This window comes from Anas platyrhynchos, chromosome 1 (assembly GCF_047663525.1).
Source record: "Anas platyrhynchos isolate ZD024472 breed Pekin duck chromosome 1, IASCAAS_PekinDuck_T2T, whole genome shotgun sequence".
In the NCBI taxonomy this organism is placed as follows: Eukaryota; Metazoa; Chordata; class Aves; order Anseriformes; family Anatidae; genus Anas; species Anas platyrhynchos.
In genome coordinates this window covers 1,787,168-1,807,728 of record NC_092587.1, presented here as the reverse complement: position 1 = coordinate 1,807,728, position 20,561 = coordinate 1,787,168, and the positions used below count along the sequence as shown (strand labels likewise).

General features: G+C 49.7%; 1 protein-coding gene and 1 long non-coding RNA gene across 6 annotated transcripts in view; one reads left to right on the top strand and one right to left on the bottom strand.

Annotated features, from left to right (window-relative positions):
- Window positions 1-2,448: 2,448 nt before the first annotated feature.
- On the bottom strand, window positions 2,449-11,107 carry LOC119715563 (uncharacterized). Of its 2 annotated transcripts, none has more exons than XR_011810344.1 (4): window positions 9,004-11,107; window positions 4,687-4,807; window positions 3,655-3,727; window positions 2,449-2,770 (listed from the first exon to the last, which is right to left on the bottom strand). It is a non-coding gene; the product is annotated as an uncharacterized lncRNA (long non-coding RNA). The 2 variants fall into 2 exon arrangements; XR_011810347.1 differs by lacking the exon at window positions 9,004-11,107 and adding an exon at window positions 8,412-8,514.
- Window positions 8,409-20,561, top strand: part of TASOR2 (transcription activation suppressor family member 2) — a 32,901-nt gene continuing 20,748 nt past the window's right edge. For 3 of the 4 annotated variants that reach the window (XM_072039955.1, XM_072039883.1, XM_072039917.1), the window contains exons 1-9: window positions 8,409-8,713; window positions 13,697-13,896; window positions 15,648-15,793; window positions 17,141-17,236; window positions 18,301-18,373; window positions 19,225-19,316; window positions 19,956-20,093; window positions 20,223-20,347; window positions 20,443-20,462. In XM_072039955.1, the coding sequence (XP_071896056.1) occupies window positions 8,508-8,713; window positions 13,697-13,896; window positions 15,648-15,793; window positions 17,141-17,236; window positions 18,301-18,373; window positions 19,225-19,316; window positions 19,956-20,093; window positions 20,223-20,347; window positions 20,443-20,462 (1,096 nt within the window). In that variant the 5' untranslated portion in view covers window positions 8,409-8,507. Of the gene's footprint in view, window positions 8,771-13,696; window positions 13,897-15,647; window positions 15,794-17,140; window positions 17,237-18,300; window positions 18,374-19,224; window positions 19,317-19,955; window positions 20,094-20,222; window positions 20,348-20,442; window positions 20,463-20,561 lie in introns of all 4 variants that reach the window. The other variant, XM_072039978.1, reaches the window with a different exon arrangement.

The following is a 20,561-nucleotide window of genomic DNA, read 5'->3' as shown; positions in this document are numbered from 1 at the left end:
GGGGGAACTGGTGGAGGGTACTGGGATGTCAGGAAAAGGGGGACTGGGGGGACTGGAATGGAGAGAGGGGGGACTGGGGTGTAGGGAAAAGGGGGACTGGAGGGGACTGGGAGAACTGGGGTGGGGAAAAGGGGAGTGGGGTGGGGGAGAAAGGGAGACTGGGGGGGCTAGTGGAGGGTACTGGGGTGTGGGGAAAAGGAGGACTGGGGGAACTGGGGGAACTGGTATTGGGAGAGGTGGGACTGGGGCGTAGGGAAAAGGGGGACTGGGGGGAACTGGAGGAACTGGGGTGAGGTACTGGGGTGTGGGGAGGGGGGACACTGGGGTTGCGGGATAGGGGGAACTGGGATGTGTGGGGAGGGGACTGGGGGAACTGGGATGGGGAGGGGTACTGGTGCATGGGTTAAAAAGGGGACTGGGGGAACTGGGGTGTGGGAAGAAGGGGTAATGGGGTGGGGGGAGAAGGGGTACTGGTGTGGGGGACTCGTGGGTGTGGGGAGACTGGTATGTGTGTAGGAAGGGGACTGGAGGAACTGGTGTGGGGTACTGGTACGTGGGGATGGGAGAACTGGGAGGACTGGTGTGTGGGAAGAGGGGATACTGGGGACACTGGGGTGGGGGCGGGAATTGGGTTCTTGCAGCAAAGAGAGGTTTGGGGGCTGCTGGAGGGGACTGGACTGGGATGAACTGGGACAACTGGGGCGCGGTGCTTAACATGCGGCCTTCTCCTCCTGCTCCGTCTCTAAATTGTCAATAATTTATAAATTATTAAATGCGGGAGAAAGAAGCCAGGTTGTGCATTTATCTGCCATTCACCCCTGGCTTTTCTCCCTCTGAGAGCGAGTTTCCCCTCAAACAAAGCATTTCCTGCCCTAATTCCCGACAGATTATTTAGGTGTGAGGGCTTTAGGTGGGATTTTTTTTTAGGTGGGATTATTTAGGTGTGAGGAAGAAGCCTCGGTGGGTGCCCATGTCCACAGGTTTTGTGTTTTGTGTTGGGTTTGTGGGGCGAGGTTTGGGTAGCGGGGGCTGTTTGAGCCTCTGTGAGAGCAGATTTAGGAACGGGTTTGAGAAATTTAAGCAAAAAACGCCGCACAACAGCAGCTGGGAGAGAGGGGAGAGCACCAGCCCTGCAGCCCCATAGTGAGGAGGGCAGGAGGTGCTCCAGGCACGCAGAAGGATGTGAGGAAGGTGTTTTTAGTTCATCTTTTTTTGTTTGTTTGTTTCTCAACCAGCTTGCTAGTAATAGGTAAGAAATTTTTTTAATCTCCCTACACCGAGTCTGTTTTGCCTGTGACGACAACTGTTGAGTGATCTCCTTGTACTTATCTCAACTCTTCAGCCTGTTCCATCCTATTTTCTCTTGTTTTTCCTTTGAGGAAGAGGAGTGAGAGAGCGGTTGTGCTCTGGGAGCTGTGCTCTGGGTACGCTGCGAACTGAGGAACACCAGTGTCCCCCTCCCAACCACAGCAGCATAGTCCGAAACCATAAAAAAATAATAATAATAAATAAAAATAAAAATAAGAAAAGACATTTTTAGAAAATAATCTGTTGCTTACGATTCTGCAGTGACTGCTTGTACAAAATGTAAGTCTGTCCTGGGCTTGTCCCCCATTTGGACAGGAAAGCAGCTGAGTCCCTGATGGTTAAGTAGGGAACAAACACCACAAAAAAAATCTCTATTTTCCAGCAGTGGATGTTTTCGTGTTAATTTTGACATCGTAGGAGGAAGAGCTAAGTCCAGTGAGAAACTTCCATTCAGCACTTTCACGTAATAAGAAAACAAAGTGTTTTGCACGAAGGGCATAAAAACTAAAAGTGCTTTCCTTTCAACTGCAGCAGTGCAAAGATTAGGCCCAGGATGGGACCTCACAAAGCACGAGATGTTATCCTTTCTGGCCATACCTTGCAGCCATCCATTCCGCCCCAAGGGCAGGATGTGATAGCTGCCAACCTGTTTTTCGATTTATCAGGGCCTCCAGTCGTTATTTAAAGTTGCAAAGAGCTGACATTCCACTCATTGTCACCGAAACACAAGCAGGGCTGGAAGAGCTGGTGGAAAACCAAGCAGATTCCACTCACCTCTTGCCCCAGGGTTTGTCCAGGGATGACACTAAATGGATAAATCACCCTGCTTAGCACCAGAGAATAGCAGGTAGTGCCAGCAGGAGTGGCCACACTCTGCTAATACCTGTGTGTAATCCCAGCTGCAGTTCCAACCAGGCTGGGGGTCGATCAGCTGTAGATGAAGAAATTGTGATACAGACAATAATGTGAAGAGAAGAACAGTGTCTACCTCAGTTTAATATGATCAGTGAGTAATGAGTAATATGAGTATGTATTATGTATTATGTGAGTATTAATATGAGTAAGTATTCCTGTTTTAAAACATATCCATATATATACAACACCTGAAAGCAGCTGCTTAGAACAAACGGCCAGGAATAATCATGGACACAATCTATATTTCCATCTAGGAGAATATAATCCCTTATAAATGTCACTGCCCTGCATCTGCAGATAGCCTGCAATAACAGCGGTGCAACCTACTCCAGCTCTGAAGCATGTGAACAACTCTGAAGATAATAACAATGATTGCAAATGCTCCCTCTGCTTAATTGCTACAGGACTAATTACTGCAAGAGAGGAAAGAGATGTTTTGTTTAGAAGATCTGGAGTCTCATACACGTAGTCTCACGTTTTGCCATGATCGAGCAGGAACATTTTGGTCACGGAATGAGCTTGTGTCCCCTTGGCTCCAGTCGTGTGCCTGGTAAAGAAGAATAAGTAATGTTTATAAAGTACTACATAAAACACTCTGTCTTCAGAGATTGCCAGGTTTACATTGCAAATAATAGGGTAAGCAGCACAGCTATTCATTTTTAAGAAATTACCTCAATAATCACTGGAAAAAAAGGGAAAAATGGTGAAGGGATTAGATGAAAAAAAAAAATCACTTGTTCATCACTGAAAATGCTAATCTGCACTCATCATTTTTGACTCATTTCCTGACTGGGCCTTGTAGCTGCCTGTGCAGTGTGTGGTTTTATAGTTATGAAAACACCATAAAGCAAGCTGGGTTTTGACAGAGGCTTTTATAGGGGGTTGGTTGGTTGTTTTCACAACTTTGGTTTGGCTTCCCCCAGTGCTGCTAGAATTACTCAAACGTTTGTCACCACAACTTGAACAAAAAGTTGGTTTCTTAGGAAGCTGCAAGATACCAAAATAGCAAAAAAAAAAAAAAAAAAAAATCAATCTAGAAACTGAAAATCTTGCCTGTGTTTTACTGCGGCAGGCGTACACTAAACAAATACACCACGAGCAAATATTGGAATTTAATCACCACGAAAATACGATGCATTTTCCAACGAAAGCAAGAAGCAACATGTGTTGGGTGTGTCAGGAGGTGAAGAGTTATTTGGGCTTTCCTCAGAGATGAGAGACTCTTGAAAGCATCAGTAGGCTTGGAAAATGTGCTGGCCTACCTAGGTAAACTTATGCTGGGCTCAAGAAGGAAGATTTCAATAGAAAAGACTCAATCAGCTATTTCTTGGGGCGTAATAAGCCTTTGCATTTGATCTCAATCCATCACCACAGACATGGAAACAGGTGATAAATGTTATTCTTGTGCCCAGAGAAGCCCCACACACATACCGTAGAGCTGGAGGACTCCTGCATCTGTGTAGAGCTGAAGGTGGCATTTCCTTGGTGTTTTAGAGGACTTCCCCTAAAATTTTAATGAAAGGATGAAAAAAAAAAGAATGATTTTAGGCAAAATTTGGTTCTCTTGCTGCAAGATCCCAAACTGATTGCAGGAGTTTTGCCTGAGCTGAGTGGAGGATGTGGCAAGACAGCATTACAGGGGATGGATGACACGCTTCACAGCACTGTTGAATAAAGTGGACTTTGGGGTCAAGAAATGCCTGACTTTGCGTTTCACCTTTTTCCTTGCTGTTTGGTTCAATGCTCATTTACAGAAAGGGCAAAGAGCAGAAATGGGTGGGAATAAAGCTCTTTCTGTCCAGCTGGATTAAACCAGGAGGGCTCAACTTTTGTGTTGCTGTGCATTTATTGCTCCCACCTAAGATGCCCTGAAGTCTTCACACAAACTTTCCATGATGCCTTTAAATAGAGAAATTATTTTGTTTTCTGGGCATAACAGCAGGAATGACCAAACATAATGGGCTAACAAAGAGGTCAACCAAGTCCACATGCTCTCTTCCCCAGCTTTCTCTTTCAGTGAAGGTCCTGAGCCAACATTTCCCAAGCCCAATGTCCCTAAATTTGCTGTTTTACCACTACATATCAGAAGTTCCCAAACAACGGACATGGGGGCCTATGCAATTCTTCAAATTGTTTTGGTGATGCTGCATTTAGGGAGACTGCTGGTTGAGGCTCATTTCTGTTCAAAAACAGGCAATTTCAAAATGTCAGGCAGAATCCTGCTGTTTCATTCCTGGAAGCACCCCCGGGGTGGGGAAACTTCATCTTGAAATAAAATTATGCTAAAACACAGAACTTCATTTCACCTCTTCGGTCTGCTACAGCAGATTGCCCGCTTTAATCTGTCCTGACAGCTGTGCCAGTGAAAGAGCAGTTGTGCTGGGCATCAGCAGTGCCAGCCAGGGTGCAGTATATCCAAAATGTTTGGCTTTGAGGTCCACACAAACATTTATTCAGAATTACCTTCAGCAACAAGCAACCTCCTCCCATCTGGATTCCCTCCAGCAGCCAAGTGGGCAGTTCACACTTCCGATGCTACCACAGGCAGGAGGCAAAGAGGGGGATCCAGCAGGCCACAGATTTTCTAGAAAATCAAAGAAAGGAGCCTCTGAAACCACCATGTCACTGCCAAATTGGGCTGAAACCAGCCGATGGCTTCAAAAGTTAACAGAAGAGATAGGAAGAAATAGCACAACCATGAGCCTCGTTTTCTCCGGAAGCCAAGCGAATGCCAAGCTTATCTTCTTTCCTGACACCTATAAAATAAAAACTCACATTTTCCCTGTATTTCTGTGTCATCTGCTGTCCCATGATTTACACGCGACAGGAAACAGGGAGGGAGCCCACAGGTCCTGCGCCATTCTGTGTTTGCAGGCTGGGTCTGTATGCTTCACACAGCAGCTGGCAATGCTAAGGCTGCCCCACGCAGTCAATAATGATCTCAAAGACAATTATTTGCTTTATCTTCATGTTGTTGTCTTTACACAGGAGGCAACTACCATTTTCAGGAACTGCTGCTTCCACCTCCCAGCTGATTCATTTCATTGCAACCATTTTCCGTCTCTTCTGAGAAAGAAATGACTGACAGCATCTGCATGTACCATTCATATTTTTTTCTGAATAAAAGAGGAAGCAGATCTTCGGATGACTACTTCTGTATTTTAGAGAAAACTTTATGAGTCATTCTTTCAAAGAAGCCGAAATAGTGAATTGCCAGGAAATAGGCCCACACCAAAGGCAGGCCGTGGGCTTTCCTCTTACAGAGACCACACGTGTCTCTCTGCCCCAGAAGGCGAGGAGAACCTCTGACATAGAAACCCCAGGTAGAAATGGTGCCTGAGCTCCAGAGGCTCCAATTGTTACTCTCCCCCACCAAAAATTGATAGTAAATTCCCTCAAATTCCTCATGTTTTCATAACACAAAATGGGAACTAGTCATTGAAGGGAGATCTCCCCACAAATCATGCTTTTCCTCACCAGAAATAATTCCCAATCCACATTTCCTTACAACTGCTGCAGTACCTCAGGGTCCCTCTCCTAGAGCAAGGCCCACAGTTACATGGGGCTGTCCATCTTCCACCCTTGTGGGACAAGTGGGGACCCTAAACTTGCATACATATGACCCAAATATTACAGCATGGGGACGTGGAAAGCCTTTTTTCTTACTCCTTGGGCAGCTACATTCAGGACCAGCAACACCAACAAGAATTCCAGTCTCTGACATGTCAGTAGGATCTAGAAGGACTCTGGCAAATCATTGAGGCTCCATGGTCTGCAGGACACTGGAAAAATCCCTTACTCTTCCCCACACCTTTGTTTTCTCACTGCTTAATAGCACTTTGCACACTGCTATTGTGGCTGGGAGGTGTTAACGTGGTGTAATTACCTCAACAGCACGCTAACGACCTGCAGCATCGCCTTGACTACAACATGAATGCCATGTGGGCTGTCACGTCATCACCTCATGATTCTTTCTTTTTTTTTTTTTTTCTCCTCAGTTTGCTAAGGCTGTGACTACCCCAACATGTAAAAATACACCCAAAACGGAGCTAATCCAGAGCTGGGACACCCCAAAGGCACCCTGGTTGCTCAATGCTTTGTGTAGGCGGTCCAGATCACCTCGTTCCTTGCACCACCTATTGCAACAGCTTGTTCACAGCCTGGGCTGAGCAGAGCATGGACGACTGGGCAAGGGAAGAGAGGAGTGAGATCAAAGCCCCACACCCTGTTTCTGGGATCCCAGGTAGTGGAGGGAAACTGGATTATTTATCTGCTTTTTTTTTTTTCTCCTTAAAAACGCTCATTCTTGGAGCAAATCCAGCCCCAGGCCACACGCTTCCTTATTTTCAAGGGGAACTTTCCTTATTTTCAAGAGGAACTAAAGCCACGAGTGCCTGGTGAGCAGGCCCTTTGAAACACGCTGGGGAAAATCCTATGGAAATGGGGCAAATGAGCGACCCCACTGCATGGGGACCCTGCCCTGGGGACATTGCGGAGTGGGGACCAGGGCCACCTGGGGACCTGGGGGCATGGGGACAGGGGGCAGCGGGGACAGGGCTGAGGGGATGAAGGGAGAGATGAGAGAAGGCCCCACCTGGAGCACTGGGTCCAGTTTGGGGCTCCCCAGTACAAGAGGGACATGGAGCTACTGGAATGAGTCCAGAGGAGGGCTATGGGGATGATTAAAGGACTGGAGCACCGTCATACAAGGACAGGCTGAGAGAGCTGGGCCTGTTTAGCCTGGAAAAGAGAAGACTTGAGGGGAGACCTCATTAATGTATATAAATATCTTAGGGGACGGTGTCGATGGGATGGAGCCAGTCTCTTTTCAGTTGTGCCCAGTGCCAGGATGAGAGGCAATGGGCACAAATTGAAGCACAGGAGGTTCTGGCTCAATGTGAGGGGGCACTTCTTTACTGGGGGGGTGACAGAGCACTGGGACGGGTTGCCCAGAGATATCTCCTTCTCTGGAAATACTCAAAACCCGCCTTGGGCGCCATCCTGCACAACGTGCTCTAGGTGCTCCTGCTCAGCAGGCGTTTGGACTGGATGATCTTCAGAGGTCCCTTCCGACCTCAGCCATTCTGTGATTTTGTGAAGGGACAAGAAGATGAAGGAGGGTGCTGAGGGGTGAAAGGAGGGGCTGAGAAAAGGGCTGAAGATATGCGCTGAAAGCATGGGGGAAAGCCCTGAGGGGTGGGCCTGAAGACAGTGACCAGAGAAGGCACCGAGGGCCAAAGAATGGTGCTGAGGGCATGAGGGAAGGACTGAGGTGAGGGAGAGGCCCTGGGATGTGAGGTGAGGACCGAGGGGCAAGGGGCTGAGAGAAGGGCTGAAGAAAGGTGCTGAAGGCATCAGGGACAGGACTGAGGGAGGGGGCTGAAGGGACCAGGGAAGGGACTAAGGGAAGGCAGCAGGGGACTGAGCGGGGCTAAAGGAAGGCACCAAAGGGCTCAGGGAAGGGTTTCAGGGAAGGCTGTGGGGGGCTGAGAGAAGGAGCTGAAGGAAAGGGCTGAGGGGACTGAGAGGGACTAAGCAAAGGCACCAAGGGACTCAAAGAAGGCTGCGGCGGGCTGAGGGAAGGACCTGAGGGAAAGCTGCTAAAGGAGGGCACCGAGGGGGCTGAGGGTAAGCACCAAGGGGGCTGAGAGGGACTAAGCGAAGGCACCAAGGGGCTCAAAGAAGGCAGTAGGGGGCTGAGGGAAGGAGCTGGGGGAAGGCTGCTAAAGGAAGGCACCAAGGGGGCTGAGAGGGACTAAGCAAAGGCACCAGGAGGCTGAGAGAAAGCTGCGGGGAGGTTGAGGGAAGGGGCTGAGGGGACTGAGCAAAGGCACCAAGGGGCTCAGAGAAGGCAGCAGGGGGCTGAGGGAAGGAGCTGAGGGAAGGCTGCTAAAGGAAGGCACCAAGGGGGCTGAGGGGGACTAAGTGAAGGCACCAAGGGGCTGAAAGAAAGCTGCGGGGGGATGAGGGAAGGCATGAGTGAAACCACCAAGCAGCTCGGGGCAGGGACTGACGGATGGCTGAGCCAAACAACCCCTCTCAGCACCCGCACCCCCTCAGCCGAGCCATGCCCGCCTGGGTGACCTGCGAGGAAGAGGAAAGCGGCGGGCGCGGCCGCGCTGTCTTTCCGGTTCAATTTTCACTTTCTGTTTTTTTTTTCTTTTTTTTTTTTTTTTTTCTTTCCTTACCCTCCCACCGCCACAAAACTTCTCCGCTCGCCCGCCCTCGGCCCGCCCTCGGCCGGCTTTTTCCTCCCCTTCCCTTTCCCTTCCTGGGGCCGGCGGATGGCGGCTGCCCGCTGCCCGCCCGCCCCGCACCGCTTGAGCCCGTCCTCGGGCCGGGCGGGCGGCGGCGGTGGTGGTTGTGGTGTTGGTGGCCATGGTGGCGAGGAACGGAGAAGCCAGGGCCGGAGCAGAGCGGCGAGGAAAGGGGCGAGCCCCGGCTGCTATGGGCGACAGGCGGCAGGAGGCGGCCGGAGGGCCGGCTACGGGTGAGCGGGGACCGGCCCCATCCCTTCCACCGGCCCCCAGCCTTTCCACCGGGACGGGTAAACCCATCCGTGTTTACCCCCTTATCCCTCATAAAACCCCTTTTCCATGGACTGCGACCCCTTAACACCCCCCTTCCAGGGACTTTCTTGGGGTCCCCCCATCCCTCCGCAGCAGCCCCTGGGGGAGGAGGGATGGAGGCACCTGCTCGGCCATAAGGACGCCAGCCCCAAGCCTCCAGCAGGCCTTAAAACCCATTATAAAAAGCTTTTTTTTCGTTTTTTAATGTCACCTTGGCTTCTCGGGGAAGCGAGGGGCTGTCCTGCCTCCCGCTTGCAGCTGGGTGGTGGAAATGGTTGGGAAAAGCTGCGGCTGTCCTTGGGAGCTGGGTTTTGTCCCCGCAGGTGCCCTTCAGGAGCAGGAGGTGGAAATGCAAACGGGTATCGAGGCATACAGCCCCTTCCCTGTGACATATATACGTGCAGAAGGCTGGCAGGCCTCTTTGTTTCCCCTTCAGAGCGGCCGTGCTGCCCTGCCAGGCTGTGAAGCAGCCTTTTTGGGGTGGAAATGGTGTTTCCACGCTGGTTTCTGCCTCCAGATCATCCCCCTGCGAGTTGTCCCACGCGTGCACTCCTTATCTGGGGTTAATCCGGGTAGACGGAGCAGGCAGGAGCATGAATGACACCAAAATAGTTGTAAAACATGTTATTTTCTGCATGGAAACAACATTTTTTTTTTTTTTTAATGCAAGAAAGCTTGCGTGGTGCAGAATAGTCAGCAGCCCAGGGGCTTGGCACTCGTGGTGGATGCAGGAGGTGGTGCGTAAAGCTCATCTCTGTGGGATTCAGGTCAGACATTAACCCACTGGTTTTACCCCAAGCATTCGGTGGCTGCTTGTTGCAGAGTGGACATTTCTCAGCGTTGCTCGGAGGATCTCGTTACGGTGCGTGCATTAACGAAGGGGGAGACGAGCACAGGTCTTCTGCTGTGCAAACCATCCTATGGCTGTGCCTGGAGATTGCACCTGAATGGGTTAGATACAGGACGTCGTCAAGAAAATGACTGGTTTCACAGAAACTGCACTTTTCCAATGTAAAACAGCGTTTGGTCAGAGAATTCCCTATCTTCTCTGATAAGAACAACAGTTAAGTGCTTGCCCAGGACTAGAGATCACATTACGTGGCACTGAAACTGGTTTTACATACTAGTTTGGTCTATTTTTAGTGTTCCTGTTAAACCTGGTGTTTTCTGCAGCAGCAGGGCTTGCTTCAGTGTTCCCTGGTCCCAAATACTGACCCCCTGACACTCCCTGTCTGTGTCCTGCCAGACTCTGATCTGTGTTGGCAATCCAGATGCTGAACCCGCCTGGATTAAAAGTGGCCTCTTTGACTTCATTTTCTACTGCAGTTTGATGATTTTCTTCATTACTCAGCCTTGATTGTACCAGCAGGGGACGAGAAGGAGCGCAGGGGCAAGTGCTTGTGAAGATCAGTGTAGCCAGCAAGAAAATTGCACGTGAAATTACAGTTTTGGTGGAATTGGGCCAGTTTTATTTACACGAAATAAGCAGGTTGGTCACCTTGGCGTCGGCTAACGCATGGATATTTACTGGTTAAAATCACTTTGAGCCGAGAAAGTGAAATGCTTATCCTTTTGGGTAAGGGCAGTTTGGGCACTCTTTGGCTTTTTGTTCTTCCTGGTGGTGGAATTACTACCCGAAAGTTCTGGTGGATGGCTGAAGCTGGCATGCACGTGGGGTAGATTTTATTTAGCCTTTGGCTTCGGTTCTATTTTGTGCTTGAAACTGGAAGTGTGTCGTGGTAATTTCCGTAACCAAAGGGTCCGTAGAGAACGTGTGGGTAGAGGTTTGTTGCCAAATCAAGCAGAACAAGAAAGAAAGTCAACTCTAGAAGAAGAGCATCCACGGTGAGAGCAGAAGAAGCCAGCCAAAGGAAGGCTCTGGCCCTGTTTTGGAGGTTCTCAAGCTTGCTCAAAGGCAAAAATAAGCAAGTGACTGGCAGTTTGGAGGGGCGTAGCTGCATTTTTTTCAGGCAGGGTAACTATAAGCCCACTTTTCCAGCCACAAACACTATTTTTTTTTATTCTTTCCTCAAATGGAAAGCCCATGAAGGAGCTGTTTATTGCAAAGGTTGTTTTTAACGCGTGAAGCGTTGCTCTCACAAAGCCTCCTGTGTGTTGGGAAACCCTAGGCATCGCTGCAGAGCTTGAACTTTGGGTCCAGGGCATCACTGGCATCGATTTTTTGGGATGTCCTGAGCAGCTCAGCGGAGGAACTCCAGCTCACGGGGTGACGTTTCTCAGGAGGGCTGCATTTGCTCTGCGGGTACGCTGTGGTTGCCTGGGTTTCAACGCATGGGTTGTGTTGGGTTTCAACGCATGGGTTGCAACGTGGAGCCTGCGGGCTGCAAGCGAGGGACCCGTGAAATATCACAGAGCAAAGGTAAACCTGTCAGCAGCAGGTTCAGGGCTTGCTGTGCACGCGTCTCCAGCTCTCCCACGGCATCAGGACTGACTGTTTTAGGCCAGAGTGTGCTAGCATGGAGAGCTGTTGGGCTGGCTGGTTTTTAAAGGGGTGTTTTTAGCTGTCCAAGCGCTAAAATACCCATCACAGTGCAAGATTTAGGAAGAGTCGATGCGGACACCTGCAGCTGAAGGGATGCACGACGGTTGGCAACGCATCAGAAGGTGACAGAAGAGGGGAGCTGCAGCAGGAGAGGCCTTGGAGGAGCATCTGCTGAGATGAAAGGCAGCAACAACTGCCGGCGTGGTGTATTAACGAGAGAAAAAAACGTAATAACCACATCCTCAATTACACGAGCAGCTGAAGGTACCGGGAGGGAGGTTTTAATATCAAAGAAACGTTAAAATCAAAGGTTTCTCTGGAGCAGGACTCTGGCTGCTGGTCCTCTGGGCAGAGTGGTGTCTCTCCTGAGGGGCTGCCTCAGCACCCTGCATAGCCCTGGTCCTAAAATGTGACCTAAATAAATATTGACACTCACTGATACTGAGATGAAAAGCCTTTAAATGCTCTTTCAGCATAGGTGTCTGCATTACCTGATCCTAGAGGTGCTTTTAAATACACAAAGAGCCGTGCCACCCAAAAACTTCCCCTTGCCGCAGCAATTTGAATGCTCAAAGCCAGCGTTTCTGGGGGAAAACGTCACAGTTATGAGGCTCTTGAACTCCCGTGGCTCCTTTTGTGAGAGTACGAGGAGACATCCGCTGCAGAGAGGTGCTTTGGGATTGTCTGTTACAGGGATTTGGGATTTACGTGCCGGAGGTAAAACCTCGTGCTGATTCTCTGGGATATCTCTGAGCCCTTGCATCTGTCTCAGCCAATGCCCTGACTCCAGGAGCCACGAATTTAGTAAAAATATATCAAGGAGACGGCCATCCAGCACTCCTTTTGAGCACTCATGCTCCCTGCCAAAGGTTTGTGCCTCGGGGACTTCCCGAGGAAGAGCTGGAATCAGTATTTCATAGATTATTTTTCTCTCCCACAGATCTGATGGGATTTTTTAACCCGTCTGTGGTGAGACCTTCAGAAAGGGCAGCTGGTTATTGGAGCCCCTCCGTTCCCACGAGGCAGGTTCAGGCAGCTCTGCTCAGTAAAATCCCTAAAAATACGAGGTTAGAAGAGTTGCCTGCATCTTAAGACAGAAAGAACGGGAAGGAAAAAAGCAAGAAAGCAACAGAAAAAGGCGCTGGGAAGCAGTAAAGCTGGAAAAGTGGCCGATAACAGCAGGAGGAGCAGGAACGAGGCGCTTGGCTGGCATATTTTGAGGCTGGAAGGCTTTGCAGAACCCGCATTCAAATGCAAGAAAACCCCGAGAGGCTCAAATAAGCCTCTCAAATATGCCTCTGGGGTCTGCCTCGGGTGATCGGTTTGCAAATGCACCATTTCTGGCGTAATTTGGCCCAATTTTGGCCTTGGGCTGAGTCGAGCATCTTCGGCACTAACGAAGCAAGGTTCATTATAAATGTTGGGCTGTGCAGGCTGTCGCTGAAAGGAGTTTGCAGGTAAAGAGCTGATCGGGCAGGTATTTTATGAGGCTGGATGGAAAGGGACAGTTCGTGTAATCGCCGCGGCAATTAATTATCACGTGCTGGGGTTGATGAGAAAGTAAAATCCAGCGGCTTTGGAGTGGGAGCAGCAAAAGCAGGACGGGAAATGAAGAAGGAAGAGATCCTGACCACCAGGACAGGCTGCGAAGCCCTTCCTGAGGATTTCAGGGCCCGGATAACACCCAGCGTGGGTTCAGCAGGACCTGGCCGTGCTGGGTTTCTCCATCCATCCGTTTCCCCACGTGTCTGTGCCGTCCCCGGCCCCCGGAGGATGCCGGGTGGTGGCACGTGCAAGCTACTGGGAGGGAAGGCGGCCGCTTTCACTTTTGCTTCTCCTTCAGGCACTTTCATTTTCACCCATTCAGTGCCGCGCACTCAGCCTGGCCATGTCAGGGTTCTGTAGGGCTTTCTTGGGGGGCAAAAAGAGTCTTTTTTGGGGTGGGAACAGATCTGAAGGAGCTTCTTGAGTCTGAAAGGGAAGGTGGGGGTCAACAGCGAGCTGCTGGACTCGGTGCCACGCTCTGTGATTGTTTCATCTCGTTTATTTATGTTATTTTTGCATCAACTTTTTTTTGGGGGGGGGATTCCTGGACTTTCAATTTTACGCAGCAGCCGAACTTAAACTCGCAGGGAACAGGAGGAGCAAAATGTTTGACTTACAACCTGCAAAACTGCTGCTTATGTTGCATTTCCCAGAGCTTCTCAGGCTTTTTAGAAATCCTTTCGCTTTCACCCCCGCGAGAACACCCGATGCTTTTGCTGATTTAGCACCACAAACCCTCGATGTTCCACTCCTGAAGCGGTTTTTAACCCCGGGAGCTGCCTGGTCAGCTCGGTGTCTGTATGGAAACTCACAGCGGGGTTCAGCCAAGACTTTTCTCATCCTCTTCCCATCTCAGTCTTTCCCCAGAGCTGCCGAGGACGCGGCGTTGCCCGGCACTGTCAGCGGGAGGAGCGGAGCACCACGGCCCGAGGAGCGAGGTGCTCAGAGCAGGAGCCACGGGATTAAATGGCACCGGTTGCAACCTGGTGTTTTGGGGCCAAGAGGAGCAATCGAGGGAGCCGGGCTTGGTTAGGCTGGAGAAGATGCTGAGGACAGGTTGGTCGCCCTTCTGCAGCTCGGGACATGGCTCTGGACACAAATGTTTCTTGGGGGCAGAGGCAGAAAGGGGTTTTGTGTTTGTGCAGAGCTGGGATGTAATTCCCCACTCTGATTTACCTGGGGGAGGCTGAACTCGCTGATTGCTGCCTTGAGATTGAGGGGATGCAAGAGGGAGTCAGAGACAAAGCAAAACAAGAGGCAAGCAAGGAAAAAGATGAGCAAACGTACCCCTTCCCATCCTCGTTGGGCTCAAAGATTGAAAATAATACCGGCAGAGGTCTGCAAGACCTCTTCATCTTTTATTTTTTTGCCCTGAGAGCCCAGTTGTGTTGTATTTCTGGACACGTTTTTATAACGTTTCCCCCCACCTTTTGCCATGTCCACATTTTTAGTTTGCTAAAAATTTGACTGTCTCCTGTCACACCCAGTAGTTCAGACTTGCTGAGGATGGTCTGGATGCACACAGTTCTAGCTGATATTTTCCTCTGCCCCTTTTAAAAAAATCCTTTATTGACCCTGAGTAATTCACGTGTGTCACAAATCTTGTTATTTCTCTAAATACTTCTCTCTTATTTACTTATTTAAGTTGAGGGGAGGGAAAGATGACAACCAACCCTTTAAATATAGGATTAAAACCCCGAAGAGGCCGCAAGGCAACAGCTGATGCTATCCTCCTCGTGGGCCTTTCTGCTCTGGAGGTTGAAGTGGGACCTTACCTGTTTGTCTTCAAAAATGCTGGGAGGTTTTTCTTAAAAAGCAGCCAGCACGCCAAACCTTGGTGCGAGGTCTGGAGGTTCCACGCTTCTCACAAATGATTGCTTTTATATTTTTTTTTAAGTTCCCGGGGTCGTAAGCAATCAGCTTTTCCAGCGTGTCTGTGTTGCAAGCTCGGCTCGAGATTTCAAATCCCGTAGGTCGTGAATCATCACCAGCAGTAAAGCTTTGTAAATCTGCAACAGGGACCGAGCCCAGGATTTTCTGTGTTTCTCCACGGCTGCTGTAATTGATATTTGGATGTTAGCAGCAGCAGGAGCGTAAATATTGCAGGGCTTTCCTTTGTCTCTGCCTGCGTGTTTCATTTGGTGACTGCTTTGGGATCTCTTCTTGGTGGGCTGCTGTTGGGAGGTGTTTTATTGGGATGTTTTCCTTAGGAGATACGCGGGGAGAGGTTGGGCTCTGCGTGATGGGGCTGTGCAGGAGGTTTTGCCCTCGTGGCACTGCAAACCACGTTCATTAAGACCTTTAGAGCAAAACCCATAACCCCAAGAAACCAACCTGGCCACGGAGCAGCTGTGTGCAGACGTCAGCTCTCGCAGCCTGCAGGAGCTCGCCACAAATCTAAGCAACTTTTTAGCACAAGAAAAAAAAACAACTCTGACCTTGCTCATTGGTTGTAAAGTTAATTTGCCAGCAGGTTTTGCTTCTTTGGCAGTTGTTAACAATTTCCCTTTTTTTTTCTGTTGCAAAGAAAGAACGTTTAAGAGCTCGTGAGCCAACAGGCAGCCCCTTTTCCTCCTGGCTGAGGGTGAATTTTGCTTTCAGAGCAAGACCTGGGGGCTGCGTGGTTGGAGGGGAGCTGCTGGAGACGTCCCAGTGGGAGCCTCAGAGCTGATAGATCAGCTCCGTGGAGATCTGGGCTTGTTAAATCAGCGTGCTGGGAGTCACAGCCAGCTGCCACCCGGCTCTGCTGAGGCCCCGCACCCATCTGGGAACGACCAGGATTAATATTTGGCTTTTCCTTCCCCAAGGTTTTCATCCGGAGTCACAAGAGTCGAGTTCCCTGCTGCAGACAGCGGTTTCAGTGCTGCAAAGCTGCTACTTGGATTCGACGTCTCAGGATGGGTTTCAGTACAGCCAAGCAATTCTGGTGGAAAACGCTGTTTTTCTGAACGAGGTGAGACCCCTGGGAGAGCTGGAAGCTCAGGAAACGGTGGCGTTTCTTTGGGGCCCCAACTGGGGGGCTGTAGGGGCTGTAAATTTTGGTTTATTGGCACATCTGTCTTTCCTCTGTAGCGTGTGGCTCATCTGCCTGCCTTGCAGAGCCCCGTTTGTAGTTCCTGACTGGGGAGAGCCTTTGCTTTGCTTTCTTCTCCTCCTTCCTTCCCAGTCTGATCAGGAACAGAGGTCGATTCAGCCAACTTCAGGAGCTCGTGGAGCTGGTTGAAATGCAGCTGTGATGCCTGGTAGCAGGGCTTTAACAGCACTGCACGTCACGTTTAGCCCTGATTTCACAGCAAGGCAGATGCCCACATGGTATTTCTGCCCTCGTACCTCTGCAGGCACCAGGTTTAACCCCAAATATCCCTCTTCCAGCTGTCTGGGGTCATTTGTGGAACCGCTTTTAAATGCCTTCATCCCTCCAGTCTCGTTGCCATTGGCGTGGAAGATGAGCTGTATTCTCTGAAGGCAGGAGCTGACCCGTCTGCTTGTTGTCGTGAATTAAATAGAGCTTAGAGATCTTGGCTGCTTAGATCCAGGGAATTCACTGGCTGAAAAGCTGGGGAATCAGGAAGCAAGTCAGTTGTTGTGAGTTCTGAAGTCAAAATAAGCAAAAGCAGTGATAAGACTATTGTTTTCTTATCTTATAATCCCATTAAAAAAAACAACATCCTTCCACAACTTCTTTTAGCAAAGCCCAAAACCATCACGGACACAGCTTTCTATTTGTTGCCAGCACTGGGAACGTGTGCTGCTTTAATCATCAGACAAAAACCAGAGTAATTTGTGATCTGGCTGGAGCCAAACCCTCTGAGCTGTAGCTACACGACAGCATCTGCTCTCTGATCAAATAATTCAGGCTTCCCAGGCTAGAAAAACATCTCCAAGCATTCCCCCTCGTGTAGGTATCCATGGTTGATTTGTCCTCTGATGGCTGCAGCTGGCCACTAAATGTGATGCTTGAAAAGCTCCCGAGCAGCTTGGTGAGAGGGGCGAGGAGAATAAAGATGGATTTTCTTGGGATGCACACAGCCACGATCACCTTTGTGCCACAGCGGGATGCTGCGAGGCTGGATGTGCCTGCTCTCTCTTGGATGATATTAAATATTCTTCTGGGGACAAAATAGAGTCAGAGAGCTGTACGGATTGGGGTTCTTGTGGGATATGGGGTGTGCGTGTGCCTGGGGAAGGGGATGCCCATGCAGTTGGAGGTCTGTGGGCAGCACACCTTCTCTCACTGCTCAGTCACTTGGCTCTGGCACGAATGGACTAGAACCAGATGTTGTTGTTGTGTTTTCTGCAGCTCAAAGCTTTTGTCCAAGCAAAGGAAGCCGCCGGCTACAGCCAGGAGGAGCTGGAGGAGACCTTTGCATTTCTCCTGTTTGACAATGAAGAAGAGGTAACCTAAAATGTTTACTCAGCTCAGAAGGTCGATGCCAAGTGCCTGTACATGGGCTCCTTCCCACAAAAGCCCAGCAGCTCTGTCGACAAAGTGTCCTGGCTTTTCACACCCTGGTTACCTGCGCAGTTGCTGCTGCATAAATATTCCAAAGCAGGTTCTGAAGCAGCACCTGGGAGGTTTATTGATGGATCCTGTTTTCAGACTCTCCAGTTGATCACTGTTTGAGGTCTCCTTTGCCCTCTGCAGGGAGCTATAAGAAGTCTTCCTTTGTTCCAGTGAGTTTACAGTCAAGTACGGGCAGGTGAAAACCTTCCACACACAATTAGAAGAGAAAAACATTTCTGTGACAGAAGGCAGCACTTGGCTTTTAGGAGGCAGATATTAGATGAGATAAGTTCTCCATGTTGCTTATAAAGAGGCCGAGGGCAGTTTGACCAATTTGCCTTAATTTCTCACCCACCATGAGTTCAAACTGGCTGCTCCTGTTGTCACTCTTTGGTCAATGTAAATTTGGTCTTTGTGTGCTTTAAGAAATCCGTTTGGATTAAACCACAGTGGGCGAGGCACTCCCAAGGCAGCAATTGTGCCCCATGCGTGTGTAAGCACGGAGCAGAAAGTATCCTTGCCGTTCATGCCAACCCCATTGTGGTTATCTTTCAACAAATTTCCTGTGCACATAAAGAAAGTGCAAAGTCCAGCCGTATGCTTGCACCCTTTTCTGGAGATGCTGGATTTTCTCCAGGTTTTCTGAAGCTTTTCCCTCGCCCCACGGATGCAGAAAACGCTTCTGTTTCCACGGAGGTTGTTGGAGCAGTCCTTTAGAAGCACACTCAGCATTTCACACCCAAAATGACACATTTTCTTCCTGTTGGTTTCGGTGGTTGTTGCGTTTAGGAGTGTTTATGCTGCATGTGTTTTGGCTCTGCAGTGATTTATAATTGACTTGCAGCACGTACGTGCCTGCTGCAAGTATTCTGCTGACTGTTGTACTGCAGATTTAGGTGGCTGTGCCCCTTACCTTTGCAAACAGGCAGTAAAAGAGGCTGTTTCTTCTTTTGAAGGCCAAAGAAGTGTGTCAGACGGGCCTCCGAGTTAACAGCAGCTCTATTTCCATGCTTGGTGATCCAGCGAAAGGTAAGATTTTCCATTCAGTTCACTTTTCTGGAGACATAATCTCCTTTAAAAACAAAACCAAAAGCCCAGATAAAACTCCTGGTACTGCCTTGCTATTTGCTGCAAAGACCCACAGAGCCACACGTGTTTCTTACCAGAAAGAAATTTGCATTTGATCCAAATTGCATTTGTTTGGATCAAGGAAGGAGCAGTGTTTTCCTTCTGACCCCTCAACCAGATGAGGATCTTCCCCAGCAAGTGTATTGTCTCTTCTGCTCTCCATTTCAGGCTTTTTTTTCCTGTGTTAATAACCACCTTTTTGTCACCAAAGTGACTTTTTGGCAGCTCTGCACACCGGTTTGCTCTTCAGAACCGCTGTGCTGAGCTTTTGCCAGCAGTCCTGTTAATAACCAGAGCAGATCATGATGTGCCAAAGCCCTTCACAGCCCTGGCTCGTCCCCATATTCCCCCAAAGTACTTCAACACCCATCTTGTCTGCAAATATAGAAGCCCTTTTTCACATCTTCCTAGGAGACACAACCCCTTGCTTGGTACTTTTTCATGCACTCTCACGTGTTGCAGACAAAACTGAAACTAACCGGGCTCTTGTCCCAAAAGAAACCCGAGTGAACTGCTCACTCCTTTCCCAGAGCTGACCCTGAAACATAAAATGCTGTTCCACACCAGCAGGCAAAATAGGAAGAGAGTCAAGAAGAGTTTCACCCTTTTTATGGCAGCAGAGTCCAATGAGGTTTGCAGCGCTGGCTCTTCAGAGAATCCTCTTCACAGGAGCTTCCTCTTGACAGGTTTTTCAGCACTCAGCATTTCTCGACAGACCGTTCATGCTATCTTGCACTGCTTTGGTTTCACAGGGGTGTATATATCCAAGTACGCCGACTGTCTTCTTCCAAGACCCTGGTACCATGGGAAATCAGGCTACATTGTCATCTGCAAGCTAATTAAGGTAAAACACAACTTTTTCTTTTACGTGGAGTGGTTTTCCTAAATCGGTGTACGATGCAGGTAGTTTTTAAGGACACGTTGGTGCCCGTCAGTGTGGTGGGGTAGGGTGTAAAAGTCAGCTCTGTGGAGAGCTCTTTGGGATTTTTGACCATGGGATGCGCCAGACTGGAAAGCAAGACATCAGGCTGGGCTTGGCTGGTGGCTCAGGGATGCAGAAAACCTTCCAAATGCCACCCCTGCGATCAGAAATTTCCACTAGGGTCACTTTTTCCCCCAAACTTTCATGCATTTTTACAGTTTGAGACAGTTTGAAGCTCAAGTTCCTCCTTAAGGAGGGACTCCCTTCCTCCATGGGGCTGGCGCAGGGCCCCTTTCTCACTTCCCCACTGGCTCCTGCTCTCCGTAGCAGGCTGTGAAAGCACCTTGCTCCTCTTGGCTCTCATTGGAGCTGGTTTGTGTGCCAAACCAAGCTCAGACAAGTCATCCCCTCCTGTTTGGAAGGATTCAAACACCCACAGCCCCCTCAAGACGCGAGCACTGCTGTTTAGGGAAGAAGATGATTCGGGGGTCCTTCAAAATACGTCTCTGCAAACGCTTTTGTGTATTCTTCTTTAAATTACTATTACATTTGCTTACCCAGGGGAAGGTGAAGGTGGTGTCTGAGAATTACACAACCAGCTACACCTGCCCCTCTCCCGGCTACGACTGCCACGTCGCCGTGAGCAAGAACATCGTCCCGTCAAAGGCCAGCCCCTGCCAGGCCTTCGAGCAGAGCCAGGTATGGGGTTTGGAGCAGAAGGGCTGTGCAGACAGCTCGCCTGCAGGCAGCAGGGGAGCACAGCGTTGGCTGAGCTGCCTTTGCTCCTTCTGCACCACGTATTTTCATCTGTTTCCCTTCTCCCCCTAGTATTACGTGTATGAAGTGTCCGACGGCAGCGCTGCGGAGCGCCCCAGGCAGATCTGCCCCTACATAGTCATCACCTGCCAGTACAGAGAGCCAAAGGAGATGCCCGTCTTAGCTAGAGAGAGCCTGTAAGCAGCTTGCTGTCCTTCCAAAACACTATTTGTGTGGGCTGTTTTTCCCCTTCCCATTGCTAAATATTCTTCTTTTTCTCCCTTTTCTCTAGACCTGAGCCTAACCACAAAGGTAAGGACATCTGGCAGCTGGATTTGTTTGATAAATGTGCCTTTATCTGTTCGCCCTCCTCTTTTTCCTGCTTTTTCTGAGCCGTTCTCTCTTCTGCCA